Here is a 25,748-nt window from a genome sequence, read left to right on the forward strand (position 1 = left end):
TTTAATACATGCTGGTTTATTTGCGTATGAATACTATTTTGGATTTCTAATGTCATAGTAGGCTTATATGGAGTTGGTCTTTTAGCTATTGTAAGCTGCAATTAATAAATTACAATAAAAATGTGTTAATCAGTGGTAAGCACAGGTAAATTAATCAGTCTCGGGTAAATATTAAACACTTGTGGATTATGATGACCCTACTGTATAATAATATTTGATCTTTGATATACGTATTTCGTATAATTAGAGTATTTCATCATGATCACAGTCATTGCATGTCTTTTATTTAATCGCATGCTTAACATAGGATTAGCTATCATGTATGTATTTATACGGTTTTCGGTTAGACTATATTATTATAATATTTCGCCAAAATATAACCTCGCCAGTAAATATAACGATTTTCTATATTGTTTAATATAGTATGATCTTATTATAAAAAAAATCAATAAAATATTTTAAAGCTCTTGCCTGCTTTTTGGTAAAACGTCGGCTAAGATTATTTATGTCAATCATGATAATTTAAAATAAAATAGATGAAAAAGCACTTCTTCTAAGTATAAATTTTGCACTTAACATGCATGTATTAGATTTTTTTTTAAACTTGTTTTTCCAACAAATATTTGTATTAAATAGTTCTTTTACATCTATTATGATCTACGAGTATGATTACAAATAATGAGCGCGCGATATTTTTGCTTTTGAACCATACACTGCTTATGAAAACCGGATTAAGAATATCTCTTTTGTTGGTATTAAATATCAGCCCAGAATACAGACTTGGCGCGCTCGTTTAAAATAGCTTCAATCATCTTACTTTAAACGTGGTCGTCGTTTCAGAACCTGGATGAGACGGGCAACGTGATATGCCACCCCAAGGAATATAAAGAGCCGATTCTGTTCTCGTTCCGGGCGAAAAATTTTTTCGGCAAGAAAAAGGCAGCCATTCGCGTGGAGTTCGGGGAATGGTCCGACAAATTCCCTCTAGATGTCCCCGGAAGTTCGGGCTTGGTGTTGTGTAAACATGAGGGTAGGACGTATCAGGTATGTAACATATCATATGACGTAATGAGGGCTATCGTTATTATACTTAACAGTTGGCACCACTGGGGAGTTACTTTACAGTGGCGCATTGCTGGTCAGTGCAAATGCGATAGTCCTCCTACAGCAGTTAGCAATAGCGTCACTATTTCACTATGCATTGACGCCAACTTGTGAACTAAAACGATAGCCCTCACCCAGTTACAAAAGAGTAAAGGTTTTAAAAACAATTGTTATTTATTAGGTGGCAGTGACAAACCAACTGACATTCAACAGTTTGACAAAGATGGTGGTGTTCACGCCGTTCTTCCTCATAATCAATGAAGCGCCGTTTGCTATTCAATATCAAGAGCTACACCGATCTGGGGATCCGTGGAAAGAGGTATGAAACCAATTTAAGAGATTCATAAAGTTTTAGAAAAATAGTTTGATAGGTCAATAATTGAATTTTTAATCTGTAGGTGGATCAAAACTCCAGCGCGCCTCTATGGCCAGTCATAGACAAGGAAGACAAACTGTTGTTATTACGGGTGTCAGGATCGACCGAACACGCTGCGCCGTTCTTGTATACGGAACAACACAGCGTCTGCTTGAAGTTGAATAACGATGTGAGTATAACTTTGTTAATAAACGCTCTTAATAGTTTTTCTCATTATTTCCGCAAATGACAGCACGTGTCAGCAAACAGTGTTCCGATGCAATAGCAATGACAGCTCTTAATCTAAAGGTGAGTATAGACTATATCATTTACTGTAACAGAAAAACCAGCCCCTCTATGGAGTGTTCTAGTGTATCAACCTTTCTTTCACAAACTAAACGTCGTACATTTTACTTGTATTGTAAAGGAGACCTAGGACCTTGTAACAGAAGGGAGTCGTCACAAAGCCGATTTCTCTGCACCTATGACAGGTGGGCCCGATTCGACCAAACTTTAATCTGAGAATAACTCCTGGTATAACTGGCACATTGACAGTTTCAGTATGGGAAATATGTCAAAATGTCGATAAGTAACGATTTATTCTGAGATTAATATTTACTCTTGTTTGGTTGAATCCACCAATAGCAAGCTGATAATTTCACGCAAACTGTGGAGTGTCAAAAGAGCGAAGTTGCTAGCTCGATAAACAGTCTTAGGTTCAGAGAAATTGACTTACATTACTTAGAAAAGCTCTATAGTCTGGTCCGCGGGCACGTAGAATTTTGTCCAATGACCCCAAGCTACCCATCCTTATCGCTCGCGCGTAATTATGTTGCTGTCGCGCTCGCACACTCACTGAGGGCGCCCGTCGCACAGTCGCGACAGCAATATAATTACGCGCGAGCGATAAAGATGGGTAGCTTGGGGTCATTGGACAAAATTCTACGTGCTTACAGACCGGGCTTTAGTCTATTAGGATAATTTATACTCGTTATGAGGTTGGTGAAATCCAACTTTAACTTAATTTCTTTGGGCTGAAATGATGATGACAATGAACCTTAAAACCTTTGCAGTACGGCGGTCTCCACGTAGAAGTGCAGCTAAGCGAAGGAGGTACTTACATCACGGTGCGCCAGTACCGCGACGGGCACGCGCCGGCGCTGCTCGTCAACTTCACGCGGTTCCCCGTCGTCGTGTACGAGAAGGAGAACGTCAACGTCAAGTGAGTGTCTTGGAGTGTTCTCGAGTAAACCCTTACAGCACGGCAGGCTGCAGGGCATTACGGTGAACGTCAACGTCAAGTGAGTGTCACGCAGTGTTCTCGAGTTAACCCTTACAGCACGGCAGGCTGCAGGGCATTACGGTGAACGTCAACGTCAAGTGAGTGTCTCGGAGTGTTCTCGAGTTAACCCTTACAGTGCGGCGCGCTGCACGTCATCACGGTGAACGTCAACGTCAAGTGAGTGTGGAGCAGTGTTCTCGAGTTAACCCTACAGTGCGGCGGTCTCCACGTAGAGGTGCAGCTAAGCGAGGGTGGTACTTACATCACGGTGCGCCAGTACCGCGACGGGCACGCGCCGGCGCTGCTTGTCAACTTCACTCAGTTCCCTGTCATCGTTTATGAGAAGGAAAACGTCAACGTCAAGTGAGTTATCTAATGCCCGTTTTTACCATAAATCCCTAATTTTTAAGTGACCTCTATGGTAACACATAACAGGAATTTTGTTTTAAACGGATCACATAAAAATTTGGGATTGATGGTGAAAACGGGCATAAGCCTAGCTTTTATCGCGCCATTTTGTCGATTTTACGCAATAAGCCCATACGTTTGTCGACTAAAATCATCGATAAGATTTTATCACGGCGCGTATCCTAGCTCGGCTGTTATGTTGTTGTTATCTTTCCGTATTACGAGTAAAAATGAATTTTATGAGGATATCGGAGCGGATGGAAACTAAGTGTGTTTTATTAAGAACTGTATTTTAAAAAGGAACAGGAGAATAACTGATAAGGATTATTTAAGTTTCAAAGCATCCTTATTAAAGTAGGGTAATTTATTAGTGCATCATCCATGTACAGACGGCAGCAAATCAAATTATACATTACTATGTGCACTTGATCATTTAACCATGTATTTTTGTTTCAGAAAACTGGAATCGATGCACAAAATGTTGTTCACGTGGGACAACCCGGCTGGACCGCGCTCACTTATATTTGAAGGGTACAAGAAGAAAGAAATCGAAAACGACCTGAGGAAGGATGGAATCGGAGATTTCATGTAAGAATGAGATCAACAAAAGTAAATAATTACTTCTAAGTAACTTAAAGTGCCTTTTCGCCATTTGCTTCTAACGCTTTAAAAGCAAATGACGAAAAGGCATTTCATTGTTACGGAAATATAATAATGATGATACGTTTTTAGGATTAACGAAACTAACCGGGTATCCTGGGTATCTTTCCTGGACGGACTTCAAAGGGTTATCTTGTTCACTGACGATCCGAATCTAGCGAGTGGCGCCCACACGATAGGCGAAGCCGAATTCGTGGATACTGAAATCGTGTTGTCTATGCAAGGAATGGGTCTATCTCTGGTCAATGACCCTGAGTTGCTGGAGATTGTTTACATCAGCATATCCAAGTAAGTAGAATTTAAATAGTTACCCTATAGCCAAAAAAAAAAAATTCATATTTTTAAGGGTGAGAGGTCAAACTACTTCCCATAGCAGTTTGGTTCACCCCTTCTGGGACACCCTGTATACTCTCTTTTAACTAAATTAGTGATGGGTTTCTTTTCATTGTTAAGAAATCAACATTTGACAGATGTTTACAATATAATTATTGATAAAAATTATTCAACTGTTTTTTAGTTTTAGTTTATTAGTTTTATAATTGTTCTCTATTTTTTTCTAATAGCTCCGGTATCATTTGGGAACAATGCAAGATAGGTGCACGCCGCTACAAAAAAATTGACGGCGCGAAATTGGCACTGTACGAAGACCATTATCAGCAGTACTTGATTGACAAGATGGCCAGTGACGAACCAATACCACCGTGCAGGATGATTGATGAAAAGACTGAGGTGAGATGTTTTAGAAGTGGCACAAATAGTTATAGTTTTACTGGTCTGTTGACAATACAGAGCAAGAAGATAGTAGTTCCAAATTGTACTGTCATAAGCATGTACAGTCCGCGTCAAATAGTTAGACATCCAAAGTGGCCAAAAAGTTGAAAACACAATCTCATTCCAATGTAACAAAGACGTGCTGTGTACTTTTTGACTACTTTGGGTGTCACGATCTATGCTATTTGATACCGACTGTACTTATTCATTATTTCAGTCAAGTAGTCAATACATTGCAAAATAACACTTACTTGCAACAACATTAGATATGCCTTATAAGGCTAAGAACTCACGGCGCGATTTTCACCCGCGCCCGCGGCTGTTGTGGAATTGCGGTTTTATTTCAAAACTCACGGGAGCGGTTATTTGCGCTGTTAGGCTAAGAACTCGTGAGTGGCGTGAAAGGCGTGAGTTCTTAGCCTAAGTCACTGGTACAAAATGGTCCAGTGGCGAAAACCGCCGAGGCTGCGGTTACCGCGGCCCGCGCGATTCTACTACTTGCCCGCCGGTGCCGCGGGACCCGCATACAACCGCGCACGCTGCGGGCGCAAACTGCGTCGTGAGTTGTGCATTAGTTTTTACATAAGTATCTGCATTCTACAGAAGCTGCGGGCCCGCAATCGCCGTGGGCGCGGGTAAAAATCGCGCTGTGACTTCTTAGCCTAACTCGATCTGCCGTCGTATATGCTTCGTCATCCCGTTTGCGGGCTTTTGTTTATACCAAAACGTCTTTACAGGTGAACTTTGAAGAGATGAGAATAGTAAAACCTAATCCACGTCTGCTTCGTCGTACCCTCCAAGCCGGCTTATGGGCTTCCTACGGCCTTACAGCACATTCGAGGCGTCTCCACGCTCGTCTGCACAGGCTTCAGATAGACCAACAACTGCCGTTACCCACCTTCCCAGTTGTGTTGGCCCCTGTGCCTCCGCCTAGGTCTATAGCCAATGAAGGTCCTAGTGGTAAGTTTCATTATGTTATAAATAGGAAATAGTGAACAAAGGCGGCGATACATGTGTCAGCAACGAAATAGTAGCTTGCAGGCTTGTCAAAGGCATGTGCAAGTAACTTGATTTCAATCTATCCAGTTGTCCTGGTCCTCTCCAGGGCGCTCATACACGTCCCAAATATAGCTTGCCCTACCACCACTTCGGGACAACATATGGGCTGATGCTGATAAAAAGTGGCGGAAGAAACTTAGTCATCTTGGTCCGTAGTCAGTTACCGTATAGACAGACTATGACAGTTAGTGACACGTGCAAAAAACTGGTATGCAAGTATACTAGTTACTGGAATATGTATCGCCGTCATAATTTTGAAAATTGTGAGCATGCAAGTGCGATCGAAATAGTAAATAATCGTGTGATATTTAATTGTATATTCTCTTTTAAAGCCCGCGGGATGCCGAATATCGTTGGAGGTGAATGAGCTTCATTACAAATACAATGCTCAATGTCAATGTTGTATGATTTTGTAATTATTTTGTCTAAGCTTGGAGAGTTTAAGCGACATAAGAATTTATTAACAGCTTAAACTTTTGCCAGATCACCTCATTACGCACAAATGTCTGTTTCAATCAAATGAACCATTTTTCTGTAATTCATTTATTTATGTCTTTCAATATGCTTGCTTTTTTCGCAAATTATAAAGTCACTTTTACACGTACTGCTCTGAAAAAGAAAATTAATATTTATGCAAAGTACCTTTAATTAATCTACTGCATATTCATGTAATAATAATAACATACATATCTGTGTAGGTTTGGAAAATTAATAAGACAACGGCTTTTCACAAGTTTTTCCGTTTATTCGCATTCGTATCTTTTACATCTATCCATATCAGCAAATGAAATACAGATTGTAAAAATATAAAAAAAATCTTGCGTCACAGTTTTTCAGCTTAAAGGTACACATTGCGCGTGCGCAAATTAATTAGAACAAGGGCCTAACCAGTGCCGTTAACTGGCTTACAAAAAATAACGCCTTGGGTTAAAATTTTATAAGCTTTGATTTCATCATACGCTGACGTTGGCTGCATATGTCAACCTAGCGTACAAATAAACTCATGAACAAACGCGGCATTATACGCGTCTGTGTTACAATGCGGTCATTTAACGTGTTCGTACGCTCAGCTGACGTACGCCACCGATATCAGCGTATTAAGCAAAGAATCTAAAAAACCATTTCTCCACAGGCATGAAACCCTTCATCGAAGTATCCATAGTGGAGCGTATAATGGAGCACAGCAAAGTGCGCCAGTATAAGTACTACAAGGTGCTGATTCAGGAGTTCCATGTGAAAGTCGACATGGGACTTGTTAACGCACTCATGGGAATGTTCCCGCAACGAGTGCTTACGGAACAGGAGGCGGTACGTATATCCCATCAAAATAATTATTTTAAAATAAAAACACATAATTTGACAGAAATTAAAATGTTTAGGTTACTCACCATAACAGTCGTTTCAACTGAGATCACAATCTTAGTGAACCGCCAAAAACGCTTTATCATTTTAGCCAATTTGCAGTGTAGCTGGAGGTATCCAAAAAGCGCCAACGAACACCATCTCCCGTTTTTTATCCATCCTCTGCTTGCCTATTCTGCCAATATCTCACTCAATGGCAATTAGATTGACGGCTACAACGAACTATTCAGCTCTGCAATGTCCTAATCAAAATGGAAACAATTACCCGTATTGCATATTTATCTTCTACTGTTTACTAGCGTGTTTATAATGTAATGTTGTTGCAGCTGGATGCCTTCGAACTAGACTTAGAAAAGGCTGGACAGCCCTTAGAAGCACTGGCTGCTTTAGGAGTTGCTTCGGACCAGAAGAACTTCTACGACAATCTGCATTTATCGCCGCTTAAGGTGAGTCATTCACGTGTATAAAATAAACCAAATAGGTAGTATCAAATCTAAACCATATGATGCCTTGTTTTAGGTTCACGTTTCCTTCTCACTCGGTGGTGCGACTCAACTGCCTACTTTCATAGGCACTGTGCTACAAAGTATAGGCGTTACTTTGACCGATATGAACGATGTAGTGTTCAAGTAAGTTATTTTAATACTTTAATTTTAGCACTATACAAGAGCATATCGATAGAATTACATATTCAACAATGAAAGTACACAAAGTAACTTTTTCTATCTTTCCCAGGTTGTCATACTATGAACGCAACTATGAGTTCCTCTCTCAGAAAGAACTCATCTCGCAAGCGCAGAGCCACTATACGGGGCAAGCGTTGAAACAGCTGTATGTTTTGGTGCTTGGACTGGATGTGATCGGAAATCCGTATGGCCTGGTCATCGGCCTTAAGAAGGGCGTTGAGGATCTCTTCTACGAACCCTTCCAGGTTTGTTCTGTTTTTTTTTGTTTGAGTCTTAAACGGACTTTTTGTCTGATCCGACGAATATTTGATGCTTTCAAAACGTCTCTTGTTTTTTTACTGTCAATGTGTCATCTTGGTTTGACTTAGGTTGGTGCTGAGCTGAAATGCTCACTGAGCTGTTGAAAAGTATCAACGATTCATTTGTTTGATGTTTAATCGACCAACTAACAGTCACATCATGTGAGGTCACGATGTTAATAAATAAGACCCGTAAAACGATAATTATTTACGTGCGCATTTTCTTTACTACGCATTGTGATAAAGGACATCATCCATTTTGGTCCAAAATCAAAAGTGCCGGCCAAAAAATAAAAGTGCTGTATTCTGATAGAATACGTCCGCCTTAGCATTTTATTACTATGGCACCAAAGCTGTAGCACCACTGTGCATCGTGGTATTTGAGTTCTAAAAATACAGGGTGACAGGTAAAGCGATACATTCCTTGAAAGGGGTTAAAGTAGAGCTTATTTGCAGTCATTTAAGTCATATGACACCATGTCCGGAACTTGTTCATTTCCAAGTTATTCAAGATTTAAGTATTTTTTAAANGTTCAGTTCAGAGAACAAGTGCTCCAAGTAACAAGTGATCTGAAGAAGCAAGAACTGAGAAAAGGAAGCGAATAATAAACGCGAGAAGTCTCAGCAAGTGAAATAGTGGTTTTATTCCTGCAAGTAGCACCTACTACGCCTGACATAGTAAGGGCAAGCTCTCAACGGCAGTCATCATCGTCCGGTCAGCGCTCTCGAACACACACAGACGCATACAGTCCACTGCAGTCCACCACACCACCCTTCACGTATATTTCGCTGATTAATATACCTGAGATGTTTATTTCTTAAAATAGGTTCCATTACTGCTAAAAGATAACCAATCTTTTAAAGATACATGCTTTTGACCGAAAAAGAATACAATATTTGATCAAACTTATTCTCATGACAGGATTACCAAAGACGTCGTCGAGATAATATAAACAAACCACCTGCAAACTTGCAAGAAGGACTTGCTCGTAGCGGAAAGGGGCTTGTTATGGTATGTATTCTTTAATTAGCGGAGCTTTTTAAAGTTCCACAACTGCCCTCGTGCACGAACTGTTTGATACTCGACCTTAGAGACAATTATACACAGTACAGTTACATTTAGATATGTTCTGAAACCAACTAGATTGTTCTAGAACAACGCGATTTGCGAATACATCAAGAAAATAGTAAATATTAATGTAACGCTGGCTCAGATAGTGCGCGAGCGCAGTGTGGAGCCACCCTGAAACTTAAATATTGAATTTACACTTTCGTCCATTAAATCTAGAACTTGACCCAACATCCTCAATATAAAATTCTACCTTCTGTGAAAGTATAAAATTAAGACTGGGTGATAATATTAACATCGCAAAACAGGGAGTGTTTGACGGTGTTACCGGAGTGTTCACGAAGCCCTTCGAAGGGGCTCGGGATGAGGGCGTGGAAGGGTTCTTCAAGGGGCTGGGCAGGGGTGCCGTGGGGCTGGTCGCCAGACCCACCGCTGGGGTCGTGGACTTTGCCTCCGGCTCCTTAGACGCCGTCAAGAGGTTCGATGATTCGACTACGTTCCCATTTAAACCATCATGTTTTTGTTCTTTGACGCATGCTTTTTTATTTCACACGCTTGTTGAGACGCATTGAAATTGTTGAATTCCAATATTGAAATTGTAAGGCCCGTTTTCCACCAAGGCGGAGCGGAGAAATGTTTTGAATAACCAATCAGATTTCATTCTAGCAATTTCATTCAATCTGATTGGTTATTCAAAATGTTTCTCCGCTCCGCCTTAGTGGAAACCAGGCCTTTTGCTTCAAGAATACGTTACTCACAGTAACAACTTTCCGCGCATGTTGTGACATTTGGTGCTGGTAAAGAACTAAATGGGTTCTGTAACCAAACGCGTGTGATGTGAAATGTTGCCGAAGTTTTGTTCAAAGGTGTGATGATGTTAGGCAAAATTTAATTGGACGAGAATATGACGAAAAATTATTGGGACTTCTAAATACTTTCAGATTATTTGACAGCTGTGTATAATTTTCGGTTGGTAAGCCGATTATTAACCGATATTGTTTAGTGACTGATGGGTTTTAGAGCGTTTTCACATTAGACGGATTAAACGTACAACCATACCTTATCAATTACCATCGCGAAGTTTGTGGATGGAACAGAACAGTGACAAGTGGAAAGTCGAAGTGATATATGGAAGCTTTATGCTCCTACAGTCTCCTGAAAATTTAAAACTATATGGCGGAAAACTGGTGGTTTGAAACTAGTGAGAGTGAGTTTCTTACCATGCATACAAGGATGGCTAAACTTGTGTTTATTTGCCATACACTATGGCTTAGTTAAAATTACCTTGATAGATGAGTTTCAAAATAAAATTATGTAAGACATTATCTTTTTTTATTTCATTACAGTGTAGATTTGAGAAAATTAAAAAAAAGCTTTAAAAAAAATGACTGACGTCAAGCGGCTTCTTTCTAGCTCTTGCGAAACACAATTCCCCAAAAAAGCGGTTGGGGTAAAGTATCGAGTCGAGCTATTAATAAGTCTTTATCGAATAATGTGAAAGCGCTCTTCTTGTCACATAGGGCTTCGTGGAAGGCGTGTGTGGCTTGGTCCTGCGGCCGATACAGGGCGCGCAAGAGAGCGGTGCGGGCGGGTTTTTCAAGGGGCTGGGCCGCGGGGCCCTGGGAGTTATCGTGCGCCCCGTCGGCGGAGTCGTCGATTTCACTTCGGGACTACTCACATCCATTAAAAGGTTATTCATACAGTATTTTACGGAAGTATTACGTTAGTTTTATGGAAACTCATGAAGACTTTTCGTCCGCACCCTATCTATTTATGCTCAGGTGTTATTAAGTAATAAATCGACAACTTGACTCTTCTTCGTATCTTCGACAAAATATTTAGTGTTTGTGTAGATATGTTTTTAGGAAATAATCTACAGAACTATTGACGTCGGTCTGATTTATTTGGATGTAATTGATTTTTATGTCAATGTTGTATACGCCTGTTATTATTGTCTGTAAAAAAATTTATTCTTTGTCACGGGATGTGCCAAAATGTATGCATGTGAATGGCAAGTGTCTAATAAATATAAACGGGTGAGAATCCGTACTATTTTATTTCTTCGTCTACCACACTGTTAGTAAATAAGTTTCCAACACGCTCAATTTTAATAAAAATGATATCTCCAAGAAGCTAAAAGTTATTTAAGGCTTAATAACAACGCGTCATACAGTGAAATTTACACATTCCAACTGGCGTCGGAACGTATACGTTAGCTATTAGTTAAGTACAAACTTCGGTAACATTTCACCTCGGCCGGGTGATGTATTGGGCAGCTAAGTTCACTCGAAGTTCAACCCATTTGAAGTAGTGTGAATTGCTTTGGCTGTAGTTTGTTGTCGCTTCTTTTTAAAAGTAAACTTAGGCATAGTTTTTTATGTTTATTGCACGTTTTTTTATGTCATGGTTTGGTCACTCATCAATTAGATACTCAAGATTCTATGTGTTTTTATTCTATTTTGATTTCTTGAAAATCAACAACTTGAACCATTTATAATCTTCACTTATTATTTTAGTGTCCTTCTCATTACTAAGCGGAACATCCAGGATTTCAATGTGGCATAAATCTTCCAGGTCCTTAAAACTACGCCACGTATGAAAGTTAATATCAATGAAACGGTGTCCTCATTTCTTTTAAAATAATTTCATCTAAACCACCGTCAATATCACCAAAACTGCAGACATAAAACATTTGCGTTTTAACATTACCGATGAACTAACAGGGCGGCAGATCTGTCTGAAGAGGTGACGAAGCGACGAGCGGCGAGGTACTTGCCGGCTGATTCTGGCGTAAGGCCCTACTCTCGGCTACACGCCGAAGGATATAAGATGCTGTTCGAGTTGGAAAAGGTACGTTTTACGTTTGGTACTAATATAGTAGTAGAATTGTGCATATTTTGCTATTTTCTTGAATACAATAATGTTAGGTAGGTGTTTGGATGCGGGCGGCGCAGCTCCGCTCGTTGTAGAACTGCTTGAGGGAGGCCTTTGTTCAGCAGTGGACGTTATTTGGCTGAAACGAACGAACTAATTTTAGTTTTTAATGTTTTCTACCCCGTGGCCGTCTCTTCGTACCTAATCTTATTTGAAGTATTTATTAAGACTTACTTCAGTGTATGACATAAAACCGCAATTTTATTACTCTGGCATTAAATTAGTTATGATAGGTGCTAAAGTTCATTTTACTAGACTAACATAGATACGATTACAATACAATTGTAGAACCAATTTAGTCTAAAGGCACTTACGATAAAACTAAAGTAATCAACGATCAATGATGACAAAAAATATCTAGTAGGTTATATTCGCGTACCTATTGAACTTTTTTTTAATAAATATATATCTTGCTGTAAACTATGTTTGTTATGAACACCAGGGCAAGTTCGTGAGTACGGACACATATGAGGCCCACGTGTGGGTCATTCCTGCCAAGGAAGTGGTGATGTGCACGGACAAGCGGCTTCTGTACCTTGAGAAGAATAACGTCTTCGGCGGGTGGCAGGTACGAATACAATCTAACTAACATGTTTAAATGAGGAATAAACGATAAAAGGTAATTTAAACAGGTTCTAGGATAAAGACTTCGTCTTAAATACACCCTGTATTTAAGACGAAGTCTTTACTTTTAAGAAACGTTAACGTTAAATCATGATATCAATTTTCTGACTTCACCATACCATTTATATGACCATGTTAACATGGGCTAGTGTCGGCTCATTTACCCATTTACCTAACACCCTGTATAGTGTAAGACGCACACTTGCTAGATGGGCCGACGACCACAAGCTCGTAGTGGAGCTGAAAAAAGCGCGAAAGGGATTTTTGAGGGAGACATGTCTAGTAGTTGACTGCCGCTGGCTGAAATTGACTGCATTTTTTATTTTTCTACGTCTTCAAGTGAGCATAGACTAGATTTCAAAGTCTTAAAATATCTACAGGCAGTACAGGCACTGACATCTCTGTGGTTATTACTTTTTATTTCCCGCAGATAGTATAAAATACGAAACCACATCTTATTTCCTAGTATTGTATGTAGATATTTTTTTTTGCGTCACAGAATCATTACAGGCCTTTAACGTTTCTTAAAAGTAAAGAGCACTTATAGGCAAGGTCGCGAGGCATGTCTCGGTGCGAAAGTAAATATTCGCTACATTACCGGTAATGCATGGCGGTAATCCATCGTTCACGGTCCCTACATAATTTGCTAAAAAGATTCTTGAAAGGAAAACATATTTTTTACTACCTAGGTTACAAATTAATTTTTGATAATAAATCATTTTACTGTTTCTCGTCGTTTGTTGTTTACTTAAAAGCTTTTTTATCACCAGTCTATAATATTAAAGGAAGATGTGTGAATATACCTAGGTAGACATTTGTTTTTTTACTCCGCTCCGTGAATAATGTCAATAGCCTCACGCAATCCGTTTTCACGATATTACGAACGCCTCGCCGACGTCATAGGTGTTTGTTTATGGGAACATACATACAATAATTGGCTAAAGTTGTTTACACCGCTTGGTCTCGGCGGGTCATGTTTTATGTATATGAAAACGTCGCCTCGCGTATCTCGATGTATTCAATAACTAGTAAATATTTCATGAAATTACCCACTTTGGGGTGCGCTCCAGAAGCAATTTTGGTGTATAACCATTGCTTGAATGTGAACATGAGCGCGTTTTATTATAATTTCGCGAGTTCAGCGTGTGGACTTTTTAATTTTTTCGGGATAAGTAGAAACGAAAGCAAAGCAATGAACTTTATACTGGTCCATAGGAGTTAACATGTTTGTTATAATGGTTTTTATCGCCTATAGTAGGTTCCTATGTCAAATTATTGGGTGGAACTAGAACTACAATTAACAATAATGTAATATTTTCTATCAGATTGTTTGGTCGTACCTCTGGTCGGAGATTCCGGACGTGCCGACAGCAGCCAACAAGGGCGTGTACATTCCCACAGCCAAAAAGAAGGTTTTGGGCATGTTCCCATCGTCGGGCTCCGGGAAACTCATCTTCTTGTACGACGAGCAGCAGAAGAAGTATTTGCTAGCCCAGTGCGAGCGACTCATGCGGTCGGCGCGTTGACATGAGGACGTAGAAAGAATCACGCTCGCGGAACAAGTCGAGCAATTCTTTCTACTTATATTCGATTTTCGCACAGCGCTGCATACTCTCGCCTATCACGTTAACCTGCACCATATCGGCCCAAAAGGCTTCCGCTGACTGTGCTAAGAACGGACTTTTTTGACTAGCTTTAATCGTGCTTTTTGTGTTTCGTTATTAGTATACTTATTATGTACAATTTAGCTAGTACATTTGTACGGAATTGATTTTTTAAACGCCCCGAAACCAAGACTACCTTTACAGAAATATGGTTGTAATTTGTACAACTGTAACCAGTAGACTTAATTATAAGTGCATATTTTCTATAATAGTGACCTCACATGAAATAAAGTTCCATGCCTGCATGGTATTTAAGACTCGATTTATACTTATTGTATGATATTATTAATAGTTCGTATTTCTCCTTGCGCTATTTTCTACGACTTTTACAAAAGCATCTCATAGCTTGATCAGTAGACCGCTTTGAGAGCGCATCAAAGCATAGGTACCTCTTGAAGTATTTTGCAATGCATTTATATAAGACTTTAATATTTTGTAAGTTGTTTTACAATATTTCAGTCTTCCGTTACCGAATAGTGGTTTTAATACTACTTATTTTCATTCTTTACAATCAAGACACAATCGATAAGAATTCAATACTCGAATACTTTGAAGAACTCTGAATGTGTTGTTTGAATCTTGTTATGTTTCCGTGATAATTAGGTCTATAATGATGTTAGATTTGTTAATTTTGTAAGTACTTATATAAAAATAAAGACCACCACCAAATCAACCTGTAGTAACCAATGACTGTAATTTTACTTACCGAATATAAGAGTACAAAGATTGTTATTGTTAATGGATGCAGTTTAAAATTTTGTTTATGTTAACATACTGAATTCTACATAACGTTGAATGGTTATTATAGTGTTTATGTTGGTTTGGGCACGTTTCAAGCTGAATAGTTCAGTCCCAGTGCCTTATGTGAATTATGACGTGACTTGGGAACACCAATATATGTTGTAATTCTGTAAGAAATGTTGTTAATTTCCGAAATGTAAGTTGCTGCACAGAGTTGCGGGCTTCGCGTCGAGCGCTAAAGTTACACAACTCACCAGATGTATAAATTTTGTTACATATTTTGTCGTATTTATTTATTGAGGCCTTTTGTGCAGACGTTCGTTACAATATAACCTTTGTGATTTTTGCTTATTGCACAATTTACTAATCATTTCGACTCGTTTTTGTATTATTATCCAAGCTTGTGTACGATCGATTTTTAATAAATACAATAAATTATATTATTGCTTTGTTTTCTTAGATACTCCTATTACCTTTTATCTTTCAGATTTATTAGGATGATTCTGTTATTATTATTATGTGACTGTTTGACCTATTAGCTCTAATCTATCTCTATAGATATACTGCTGTCTGGTTATTTTTAGCTGTAACCCCATGAATACTGAATGAGCGGTTATGCACAATATTTACGCCGTAAATTACCTAATTATGGGAACGTTGAACTGAACCAAATACACGACTCGTGGCACGTACACAATTATATCTCCACAAATGGAAGCATAGGCAATTCCTAAAGATCTAAAAGCTTAGTTTTCTGTGTTAAATAACGAGTCGAAGAAAACTGCAGTTTTCTCCTTGTAACCTTCAAACGTCTGCCGTTCCGAGCGTTATGTCTGAGCATTATCAATTTACTGCTATGATTAATATGTAAAATTTGGACATAAACCCAATCCGTATAAACGTGTTACAATCAAATGGTTATAAAGGGTTTATATTCGGACAGTAAAAGCGATGTTTTCAGCGATGGCTTACGTCTTCCTTCGTAAAGACGTCTCCAGTTTACGGAGACGTTTAAATTTACAAGCGTATCGTTAACTTAATAATCGTGTTTGAATCGAACCTACTCGAATAAAGGGGTTAGTGGGTAATCAAGCGAGCGATTAGCGACGCTTTTGGCAAACGTATTTCTTTGGATTAATACAAGCTTAGTGCTTAGGCATGGGCATCCCTTCCCTCTATTTTCGACACGAGTAACGTGGTTTTCTTAAGTATATTCTAGGAAACTTGTTACTGTGCGTTAAACTTATGTGCATACATAATAGCATCAGATAAAATAGCAGCTAATTATGATGGTTTGCGTTAATCATTGCGTAACGAAATTGATGATCTACTCAGTAGGTTGGTATTTCGTATTAAGTAATTACACTGCCGAATCCGTATTCATACCTACTGCTTATTATGTTTATATGACACTTATTCTAATCTATAAGAGCCAATAAAGAAATTAATAGGTACATACTTATTTTCCTTTTTTCTTGAAATCAAATGAGCACAGCAAAGCTCGTGATAATATTTCTTTAACTTTTCCTGTGTGTTCGCATAGACGTCGGATTACGCGGACTTTGCATTTGCGCGCCGTATTTTAAATATAAAGGCATTGCATGCAAGAACTAAGCATAGTTAGAGACGCAAACAAACATTTCCATTAGATAATTTGCGGAACTAAGAGCCGACATAACCGTTACATAGGAAACGAGTAGAACAATACACATAGTGTCAGTAGACTCCATCTATTTTTAATCCTGTTCTTTCGTTGAAAAGTATGTTAGGATAATACCTTAAAAAAGGCAGTTAAAAAAAAGCTCGTCATAAAAAGAAATGATAAAATTTTGATGTGATGTGATGTGACCATTTTCGGCCCTTGGCGACTTCCTACTTCCCTAAGTAGCTGGTTGCAGCGCTGTTTTTAAATTAACCACCAGTGAGCATTCTGACTGAAGCAGTGGACGTTCTATGGCTGAAATTATGTAGGGTAGTATTTTTGTAGGTATTTTGTTTATTTTTTGATGATGATGAAGCATTCTGAACCTTATTTCATTGTATTGGCAGGTACTTATTGTTCGAAGCCAATTTGCATGAAGTTTTAATCCTAAATTAGCGGGCATTTTCCACCTCATCGCATTCGCCGCAAAAACCACAGTATTGGTGTTATGCAAAGTTATGAAAATATTAAGGAAACTTTATTTAACATGATTACAATATACTTAAGTAGGTACGTAGGTATATCTATCCAAATAAAAATGAAATTAGTTGTCCCAATTTTTAAAATAAGTATTTTTGTGTTTGATATTCTTTGGAGCTTAATGATAGAGCGTGTTTTTAGAGTTATAAGTAGAGATGCACCGAATGTAGATTAAACCGAATACGAATGTTCCGCCGAATATTCGGTTCAAAATGTACCGAACCGAATATTCGGCCGAATCATTCGGTTCAAATTTGATTAAAACTTAAATTACCAACTAATGTTGACTCTGAAAGTTTCTATAAATTTGTTTTTTAATTTCATTTGTGAACGGATGATATAATTTGTTTATTGTTGATTTTAAAGAATTTTATTTGACTTACATTGAATTAAAACTACAAATAGTTATAACAATTCCTAGTTCACCATTCACTAGCATACCTACATTCCTAGATAGATATTTATTTAAAAAAACTTATTTGATTTTATAAACATATTTGAATACTTGTGTTGGTTCCTTAAGATAGTAGTTATTACATGGGGTGCGATGGTGAGAGACCTCCACGTTGGTGCATCCTGGGCAACGTCCGCATGATTGTACATGCGGGCGGCTAACATCTCATCTGCGCGGCAGGTTACGTCAATTCGGCGGGCCTGTCGGGCAACCCGTAATCCCCCAATGGAGGGGGACCGGGGGTCCCGGCTATGGAAGTCGGGGCCAAGACAAGGAAAAGTCTCTAAAACCCTCAAACGCCAAGGTGTGGTGGGGGCCGAAGAGCGATATCGGGTCCTAACAGATTCGATATGGTCAGCGGAGTATCGTTGGCCGCTACCCCACCCGGGGAGGAAAGGTGGGGCAGCTGCGCCCGCAAGCAGTTTATAAAAATGAACAGTCGTCAAACGGAAAATAGTACCCGGGCGGGTCCCAGCCATGCTGGGGAATCCCGTGGCTGCCCACAAGGTAGTCGGCCCTATGTATACGGGGGGGCCAACGCTGTTCCGCAGGAAACTGCGTATGTAAATAATGTATATAGTACGATAGGAGATGAGGAAAGCGGCGATGCTGTAGATATTGTAAAAAGTTGTAGTATTGTAAATATCGAAGAGGGCGGTGATGTTGAGCATGAACCGACATGTATAAACAATGTAAATATGGTAGAAAGCGGCGATGGCTCAAATGCCAAAAATGTACATAAAACTGGATACGACTCCCGCTTCTTTGTGAGGCGAGATACATTGAAAAGCATCGAGAATGATGACTCAGAACAGGACGGAAGTGCATCTGACGTGTCCTTCGCGTCAGTCGCATCAAAGAGGTCGCGACTGAGCTCGCGGGCCAGCTCGCGCATTGCCTCGCGGTTGGCGGCAACAAAAAGGCCTCATATGCCTGATAGAGACGAGACAAATGAAGGTTCGGATTCTGCTAGCTCATCAGCACGACCCCCCAAAGCCAAAGCACATGTAGGAAAAAAGTGTCGTGGAAGGCCTGCCAAGACTGGCGCATGCGCCGAGCGTGCACTTATCGAAGAGACAGAGGCCCGAGAGCGTAAGAAACAACGGGAAATGGAGACCGATGAGCAGGCCGAGCTCTGGACGAGCAAATTAATCCGGATGCGCAACCGGGCCGAGTACTCGGCAAGAGAACAAACAACAGAAGAACTGCTGCAGCAGATACGCACCAGCACGGATGCCGTCGTTCTTGCTTCTAAAAAGAGCGGCAACATTTCGGGTCCCATTCAAAAGACATTCAAAGAGGCCGCCATGAATATTGCGGGGGCACTTGAGGTCCTTTCTGCGCGGTCCCCAACGGAGGAAATTCGGCTGCTAACAGCCGCAAACAAGAAAATGTCCCAGGAATTGGAAGAACTCCGCAAGGAATTCCGTCTCTTAAAGGAGCAGAGCAATAAAGCTCCCGCCACCCAGCTGAATCAGACGCAGCCGGAGCGGGATGATTTTACGCGTGACATCATGGTCCAAGTCGGGACCATGGTGAATGCGCGGATCGAGGCACTACAGCCCAGGCTACTGCCTGAAGAACGTCTCCGACCCCCATTAGCGGCGGATAGGCGAAGAGAGAAGACAGTGATGGACACTGATTTTCCACCTCTGGCAATGACACCAAAAACTGCCTCTAAGCCACAGTCTAAGAAAGCAGCTAAAACGGCAGCCGCCAAGCCGCAGTCCGCTCCAAAACCCGCACCTAGAAAGGTCATACCAGCCAAACCAGAAGTAGCAAGTAAAATAGCTCCACCTGTTGACCCCAAGCCTGCGGCCATTGAGCCCATGCCTGCTACCAGACGTAGCCAAAACAGAAAGGGTGCTAAACGCTCGGCCCCAGAACCTGCGCGTGAGTCACGCCCACTTCCGCCTCCTCCTGTGTCAATTGACGAAGGGTGGTCTACAGTGGTTAGGCGAGGAGCAAACCGTAGGAAGAAGGAACTCACTGAAATCCAGCCCCAGGTTCGTAAATCTGAAACGAAGGCCAAGATTCCCAAACTTCGCCCACCTCGCACGGCTGCCATCGTGCTCAGTTTACAGCCGGATGCAGTAGGGAAGGGAATAGGTTACAAAGAAGTTATGCGGGAAGCAAGGTCTAAAATTGACATTAGTGACTTCGATATAACCTCCATGCGGTTTAGGAGCACCAAAACAGGTGCCAAACTCCTGGAGGTGCCAGGGGAATCCTGTGGTGACAGAGCAGATGCACTTGCTGCAAAACTCAAAGAAGTCTTGCCAGAGGATGCAGTGCGAGTTTCCAGGCCGATTAAGACAGTAGACGTACGTTTGTCAGGCTTAGATGACTCCACAACGCAGGAGGAGATTGTGGCCGCCGTGGCTAAAGCTGGCTGCTGCGCAACTGAGTCAGTAAAGGTGGGCCTTATAAGAGAAAACTTCTCAGGCTGTGGGACTGTCGTCATAAAGGTCCCCGTCGCGGTCGCTAAAAAATTGGCTAAAGGACGACTTCTTGTGGGTTGGGTATCGGCCCACGTTAAAATTTTAGAGAGGCGGCCCTTCAAATGTTTTAAGTGCTTGCAGGAGGGTCACGTCAGTGCACAGTGCTCGACTGGCATAGACCGCAGCGGAAACTGCTACCGCTGCGGTGTGTCGGGACATCTGGCAAGAGACTGTACCGCTCCTCCACACTGCCCTGTCTGTGCAGAAGCCGGCCAAGGAGCAAACCACAAGATGGGGAGCAAAAGCTGCACCCCACCGAAGCCGAAGAGAGGAATAAAGGGCCAGCCAACGCTACCGGCTGCCAACACTCAGGTCCAGAGCAGTGGACCGGCGATGGATTTTGAGGTGGAGTGCCCGTAATGGCTCTACAATTCATGCAGGCGAATGTTAACCACTGCATCGGTGCTCAAGACTTATTGTTACAGCATATGATGGAGTGGTCCATGAACGTGGCGATTGTGTCAGAGCCGTACTGGGTCCCCACCGACCGAGACGACTGGGCAGCGGATCTGGAAGGTGTAGTTGCCATAAAAGTGGCACAAGGGTTGCAAATTGCGGTGGTAGAGAAAGGAGACGGCTTTGTTGTCGGAAAATGGAGTGATATACTGTTAGTAGGGGTCTATCTTTCTCCCAGTAAAAGCACTGCTGCAGTTGAGGCTAGTCTGGACAGACTGAGTGCTATAATACGGCAGTCTCAATTCCCTGCACTGGTGGGTGGCGATTTTAATGCCAAATCAATAGCTTGGGGAGCTCGCGCCACAGACCGCCGAGGAGACTTAGTTTTAGAGTGGGCCACAGCACTGGGGCTCGTAGTTTTAAATACGGGTTCCGAACCAACATGCGTTCGGCCACAGGGGACATCTATTGTGGACATAACCCTGGCGAGCCCTGCGATTGCTACCCGCGCGGCTGACTGGCGAGTACTTACTGAGGTGGAAACACTGTCCGACCATCTATACATTAGATGGGATATACCCGCCTCACCCAACAGCAATACACCCAGTCTCGCCGGGCGTGGCACCGTATATCCGCGGTGGAAACTTGGTGCTTTAGATAGAGATACCTTTCAGGCAGCAGCCCTTGTAAAAGCCTGGCTCCCAACACCAGCTGGACCCGTCCAGGTGGATGAGGAGGCGGAATGGCTCCGGGTAGCTTGACGCACGTGTGTGATGCGTCCATGCCTCGCGTTGGTCCACTGCCTCCTCGCCGACAAGTCTACTGGTGGTCAGAGGCCATCGCTGTATTGCGTCGAGCGTGCAACGCAGCACGCCGCGAAGCCTACCGGCACCACCGGAGACGTGTCCGCGATCCAGACCAGGACGATCCACTTCGCGAAGCCTATAAGGAGGCCAAAAAAGCTCTAAAGATTGCCATAGCCAGAGCTAAAGTGGAGGCGCGAAAAAATCTGCTTGCCACGCTTACCAGTGATCCATGGGGACGGCCATATAAAGCGCTCTCATTGGAACCGGCCGTGCTCGCTACGGTCGTCGCAGGTCTTTTTCCAGCGCGCGCAGAACATACTCCACCAGTCATGAGGCCCCACCCAGTGGCCTCGACAGCTGCACCTGAGCTTATATCAGAGGGTGAACTTGGAGCAGCCTATCTAAGAATGCGCCGGAAGAATGTGGCCCCGGGTCCAGACGGACTCTCGGGAAAGGCATGGGCGCTGGCCGAAGAGACCCTTGGGGGCAGAGTACAGCGGCTCTTTGACGCCTGTCTTGAGCAGGGGCGCTTTCCAGCGCAATGGAAATGTGGACGTTTGGTCCTATTAAGGAAGGAGGGGCGACCACCAGACTCCCCTTCCGGGTACCGTCCTATAGTATTGCTTGATGAGATAGCCAAGTTACTGGAGCGAATTATCGCTAGGCGTCTTATCAAGCATTTAGAAGAGCAAGGGCCGAACCTAGCTACCACCCAATTTGGGTTNAAAAAAAAACACAATATCTATTAACATGAAGCCAAAAATAAAATTAATATATCTTAAATATTACAAGGTCTTTACGCCTTGTGCCGCCACAATGTAAGTTTTAATACCAGGTTTACCGACCTTGTACCGAAGGAATGGAAAGTATTAGAAAGTTACTGCCGCAGCAAAGGTGTTAACAGACTGCCTTAATACTAGGTACTTATTACTATTGGTTTTTGGGCCTTCATTTGCGCCAGCTCGACCAGGTTTAATCTATTGTGGCAGCCCTTGTGTTTAGAGTTCACTGCTTAGTCCCGTTGGTTCTATAAATTTCCAGATTCTTTGGAGCGTGATAACTGCTATCTCATCCGGGTGCATGATGTGTCGCCCGAGATGGATACTTCTTATGCTCATAAGCGGGCCGCATGAGCAAAGAACATGCATGGCCGTTTCTTCTTCTGTATGGCAGAATCTGCACAGAGTTTCCTCGGTCATGTTCATTGTTCATGTTTGATTTGTGTTTGTTTAGTTTGCAGTGGCCGGTTAGTATTCTAGTCACTGCACAGTTTGTATCTTTTGAACTTTAGCAGTTCCTTAGTTACTTTGTTGCTATATCCCTGAATGAGTGCTTTTGAGTGTTTTTGTCCCGATGTAGACTTCCACCACTCAATAGCCTCTTGTTTGCAGAGGGCGGTTAGTAGCGTGGTGGCTCGTTGTATACATATACTAGGTACTACGAGTCCCTCGTGTATACGTGTAAATTTATCTCCGAGTGGTCGGTGGCGGATCAGCAAGCCGTCACTGTTAAAAGATGGATGTGGTAGAGACGGAGTCTGCACATTTATGCGGACTACCTGAGCATTGGTTGGATAGGTCGGGATAAGGCTCAGCTACACCTCGGTGTGACATGTTACGCCGACGACACTCTCGTGACGGCCCGCGGGGATGATATCCGAGAGGCGGTACGACGCGCTACGGCCGGTGTAGCGATCGTGGTCCGCAGAATACGCGAACTAGGATTAGAAGTGGCGCTCGAGAAATCTGAAGCTCTGTGTTTCCATGGGCCTCGGCAGGCGCCACCAGCTGGGACCCATCTCCTCGTTGGAGGCACTACCATCCCAGTTGGGAAGTCCCTACGTTACCTGGGGCTCCAATTGGATGGACAATGGACGTTCGACGAGCATTTGGGTTTAGAGCCGAAAGAGGGACGGTAGATGCCATTTTACGGGTCAAAGAGCTAGCTGAAAAAGCGGTGGCCCGAGGAGGGGTACTGTTGGCAGTGTCTATTGACATTAAAAATGCTTTTAATAGCCTACCATGGGCTTGCATCAGGCAGGCTCTTGTACACCACGGCGTCCCGTTATACCTCCAAAACGTAGTGGCCGACTATCTGGCCAACCGAGAGGTTACTCTGGAAGGGAAAGATGGGCGAGTTCTCCGCCAGAAAGCTTTGTGTGGAGTTCCACAGGGGTCGGTCCTTGGGCCTCTCCTGTGGAACCTGGGGTACGATTGGGTCCTCCGCGGGCGTCTAATTACGGGGGTCGGTGTGACATGTTACGCCGACGACACTCTCGTGACGGCCCGCGGGGATGATATCCGAGAGGCGGTACGACGCGCTACGGCCGGCGTAGCGATCGTGGTCCGCAGAATACGCGAACTAGGATTAGAAGTGGCGCTCGAGAAATCTGAAGCTCTGTGTTTCCATGGGCCTCGGCAGGCGCCACCAGCTGGGACCCATCTCGTCGTTGGAGGCACTACAATCCCAGTTGGGAAGTCCCTACGTTACCTGGGGCTCCAATTGGATGGACAANATTTTGATGACTTTGTTTGTGTCAATTTCTAATGCGACACTGAGTTTGGAACTCAGCGCATTAGTTGGCATCTCTCTATATCTCTATGATACTTCCATACATGTTCAACAGCCCGACCAAACTATCGGCCGACAAAGTCTTTAGTCTGCGGGGGCCCTTAAGCAGCTTTTATGCAGTGTCTTGCTGAATAGAAGCGTTTAATCCTGTTACCGTAATACTTTACGGATTAGATTAGACCGATGGACCGATGAAATGGTATCAATTGGATTTCTATTTCAGTCCTTTGTTATTTTCAGACTGGCTTTTGACCGCGGCTTTGCCTGTGGGAATTATAATAGCCGTTTTCGAGCGAAAAATTGTGGGTTCTCCAGTAGATTTTTAACTGAAAAATCACCCTTTATCATACCAAGGCTTATAAGATGCATAAAGAAAGATTATGTGGCAGAAACGACACAAAACGTTCATCCCATTAAATCTAATACATCGCTACGTTCCTGCCTAGTTCATAAAACCTATTGCTACTCGTTGACCTGTGAGATTGAGACTGGAAGCCTGCCAGAGCGACTAAGCAGCTCTTCAAAGTTGCAGGCCATTAAAAGATTGACTAGTAACGAATTTGGTACATAGAACTTTAAGACTTATGCACGAGAAAATATGAATCACGGAGTTATGTTCGAATTCTATATTAGCATGCTCTTTTTAGAGCACTTTCGTTTTAACGAAACCAAAATGATTTCTACTACTACGGGTCCTACCCAACTTCACCAGATCGTCGGTCTACCAAGTGAGAGGCCTTCATAAACTACGTCCTCCAGACCGTGATCGACACTCTTCTCTGCCCGGACGAACGGTCATCAATGAGGGTTATCGTTTTTATACTTAACAGTTAGCACCCCTGGCGATTGACAGGACCTTACTCTACAATGGCGCCATCTTGATGAGTGCAAATGCGATAGTCCTCCTACCACTTTAGCACTCACCAGATGGTGCCACTGTCTTCGCTACTAGCAAGTGACAGGACCTTACTCTACAGTAGCGCAAGCTGGTGAACGCTAAAACGATAGCCCTCATTCTATGAACTATGTGCCCCGCCAACCACCACTATTGGGCCTAAATATTAATACATACAGAATTTGAATTGACTTTCATTATTTCCTCACCCACACAACTTAAATAGCTTTTACCCGACTGCACCAGAAGGAGGGTTCATCATCAACAGCCCTTTACAGTCCACTGCTGGACTATGAGCCTCCTCCACTATAGTGGAGGGTTTTGCCATAATCTCCACGCTTGGCAGGCGGGTTGGAAATCGCAGTTTAAAAGATTGATGTTTTTCAGAGAGCGCTGCTGCCCATTCTCTGTTTGATGTGTAGTCCCTAAGTCGCCTCTTACGACACCCGCGGGAAGAGTAGGGGTTGGTGACAAATGTATTCTACTCTGCCGAAGGAATCTCTGAAGATCTCTGAAGGAGGGTTATTAATCAAAAACTTTAGCCCAAGATATTGCTTCAACCAAACACAGAACCTAACCATAGATCGTCCTCAATACCCCAAAACCTCTGGAATTTCGCCAACATTTTGTTTACTATGTCACAACGTTGTATGTAAATGCGTGCGAGTCGTTACATAACGTGTTTTGGTAAGTTATGGGCAATGCTAGTGATGCGCAAAGGTTTCTTTGAATCGATTATATTAGTAGACTCGATTAATGTTAGGTAATTAATCATATCGCCAAGAAATTCGGGCTTACCACATCGTTGCTGTCAGTGCAAAAGGACGAATGTCAAATCCAAATGTAAAAATTAAACAGTTTTTTGTGTCTCCTGAAAACCTACTGGTTTATTATACATCATTTTGAATCGATTACATTAGTCGAC

The 25,748-nt window shown here is 42.3% G+C and overlaps 2 protein-coding genes across 2 annotated transcripts in view; both read left to right on the forward strand.

The window, feature by feature from the left end:
* The window catches only part of Vps13 (vacuolar protein sorting 13C), a 51,072-nt gene extending 36,080 nt beyond the window's left edge, over positions 1-14,992 (forward strand). Inside the window, exons 44-62 of the mRNA XM_028317551.1 lie at positions 841-1,044; positions 1,286-1,423; positions 1,503-1,649; positions 2,533-2,681; positions 2,934-3,104; positions 3,606-3,737; positions 3,882-4,097; positions 4,373-4,538; positions 5,318-5,540; positions 5,972-5,998; positions 6,772-6,947; positions 7,328-7,447; positions 7,521-7,630; positions 7,737-7,941; positions 8,909-8,998; positions 9,364-9,533; positions 11,779-11,905; positions 12,432-12,557; positions 13,939-14,992. Of these exons, the coding sequence (XP_028173352.1) occupies positions 841-1,044; positions 1,286-1,423; positions 1,503-1,649; positions 2,533-2,681; positions 2,934-3,104; positions 3,606-3,737; positions 3,882-4,097; positions 4,373-4,538; positions 5,318-5,540; positions 5,972-5,998; positions 6,772-6,947; positions 7,328-7,447; positions 7,521-7,630; positions 7,737-7,941; positions 8,909-8,998; positions 9,364-9,533; positions 11,779-11,905; positions 12,432-12,557; positions 13,939-14,139 (2,898 nt within the window). The 3' untranslated portion in view covers positions 14,140-14,992. The remainder of the gene's footprint in view (positions 1-840; positions 1,045-1,285; positions 1,424-1,502; positions 1,650-2,532; positions 2,682-2,933; positions 3,105-3,605; positions 3,738-3,881; positions 4,098-4,372; positions 4,539-5,317; positions 5,541-5,971; positions 5,999-6,771; positions 6,948-7,327; positions 7,448-7,520; positions 7,631-7,736; positions 7,942-8,908; positions 8,999-9,363; positions 9,534-11,778; positions 11,906-12,431; positions 12,558-13,938) is intronic.
* Positions 14,993-21,332: 6,340 nt separating this feature from the next.
* On the forward strand, positions 21,333-23,904 carry LOC114362252 (uncharacterized). The gene is made up of 3 exons (XM_028317564.1): positions 21,333-21,974; positions 22,886-23,271; positions 23,394-23,904. The coding sequence occupies exons 1-3, from the start codon at positions 21,333-21,335 to the stop codon at positions 23,902-23,904; spliced, it is 1,539 nt and encodes a 512-aa protein (XP_028173365.1).
* The last annotated feature ends 1,844 nt before the right edge of the window (positions 23,905-25,748 follow it).

This window comes from Ostrinia furnacalis, unplaced genomic scaffold (assembly GCF_004193835.3).
Source record: "Ostrinia furnacalis isolate ACB-3 unplaced genomic scaffold, ASM419383v2 OfSCF0389, whole genome shotgun sequence".
NCBI lineage: Eukaryota > Metazoa > Arthropoda > Insecta > Lepidoptera > Crambidae > Ostrinia > Ostrinia furnacalis.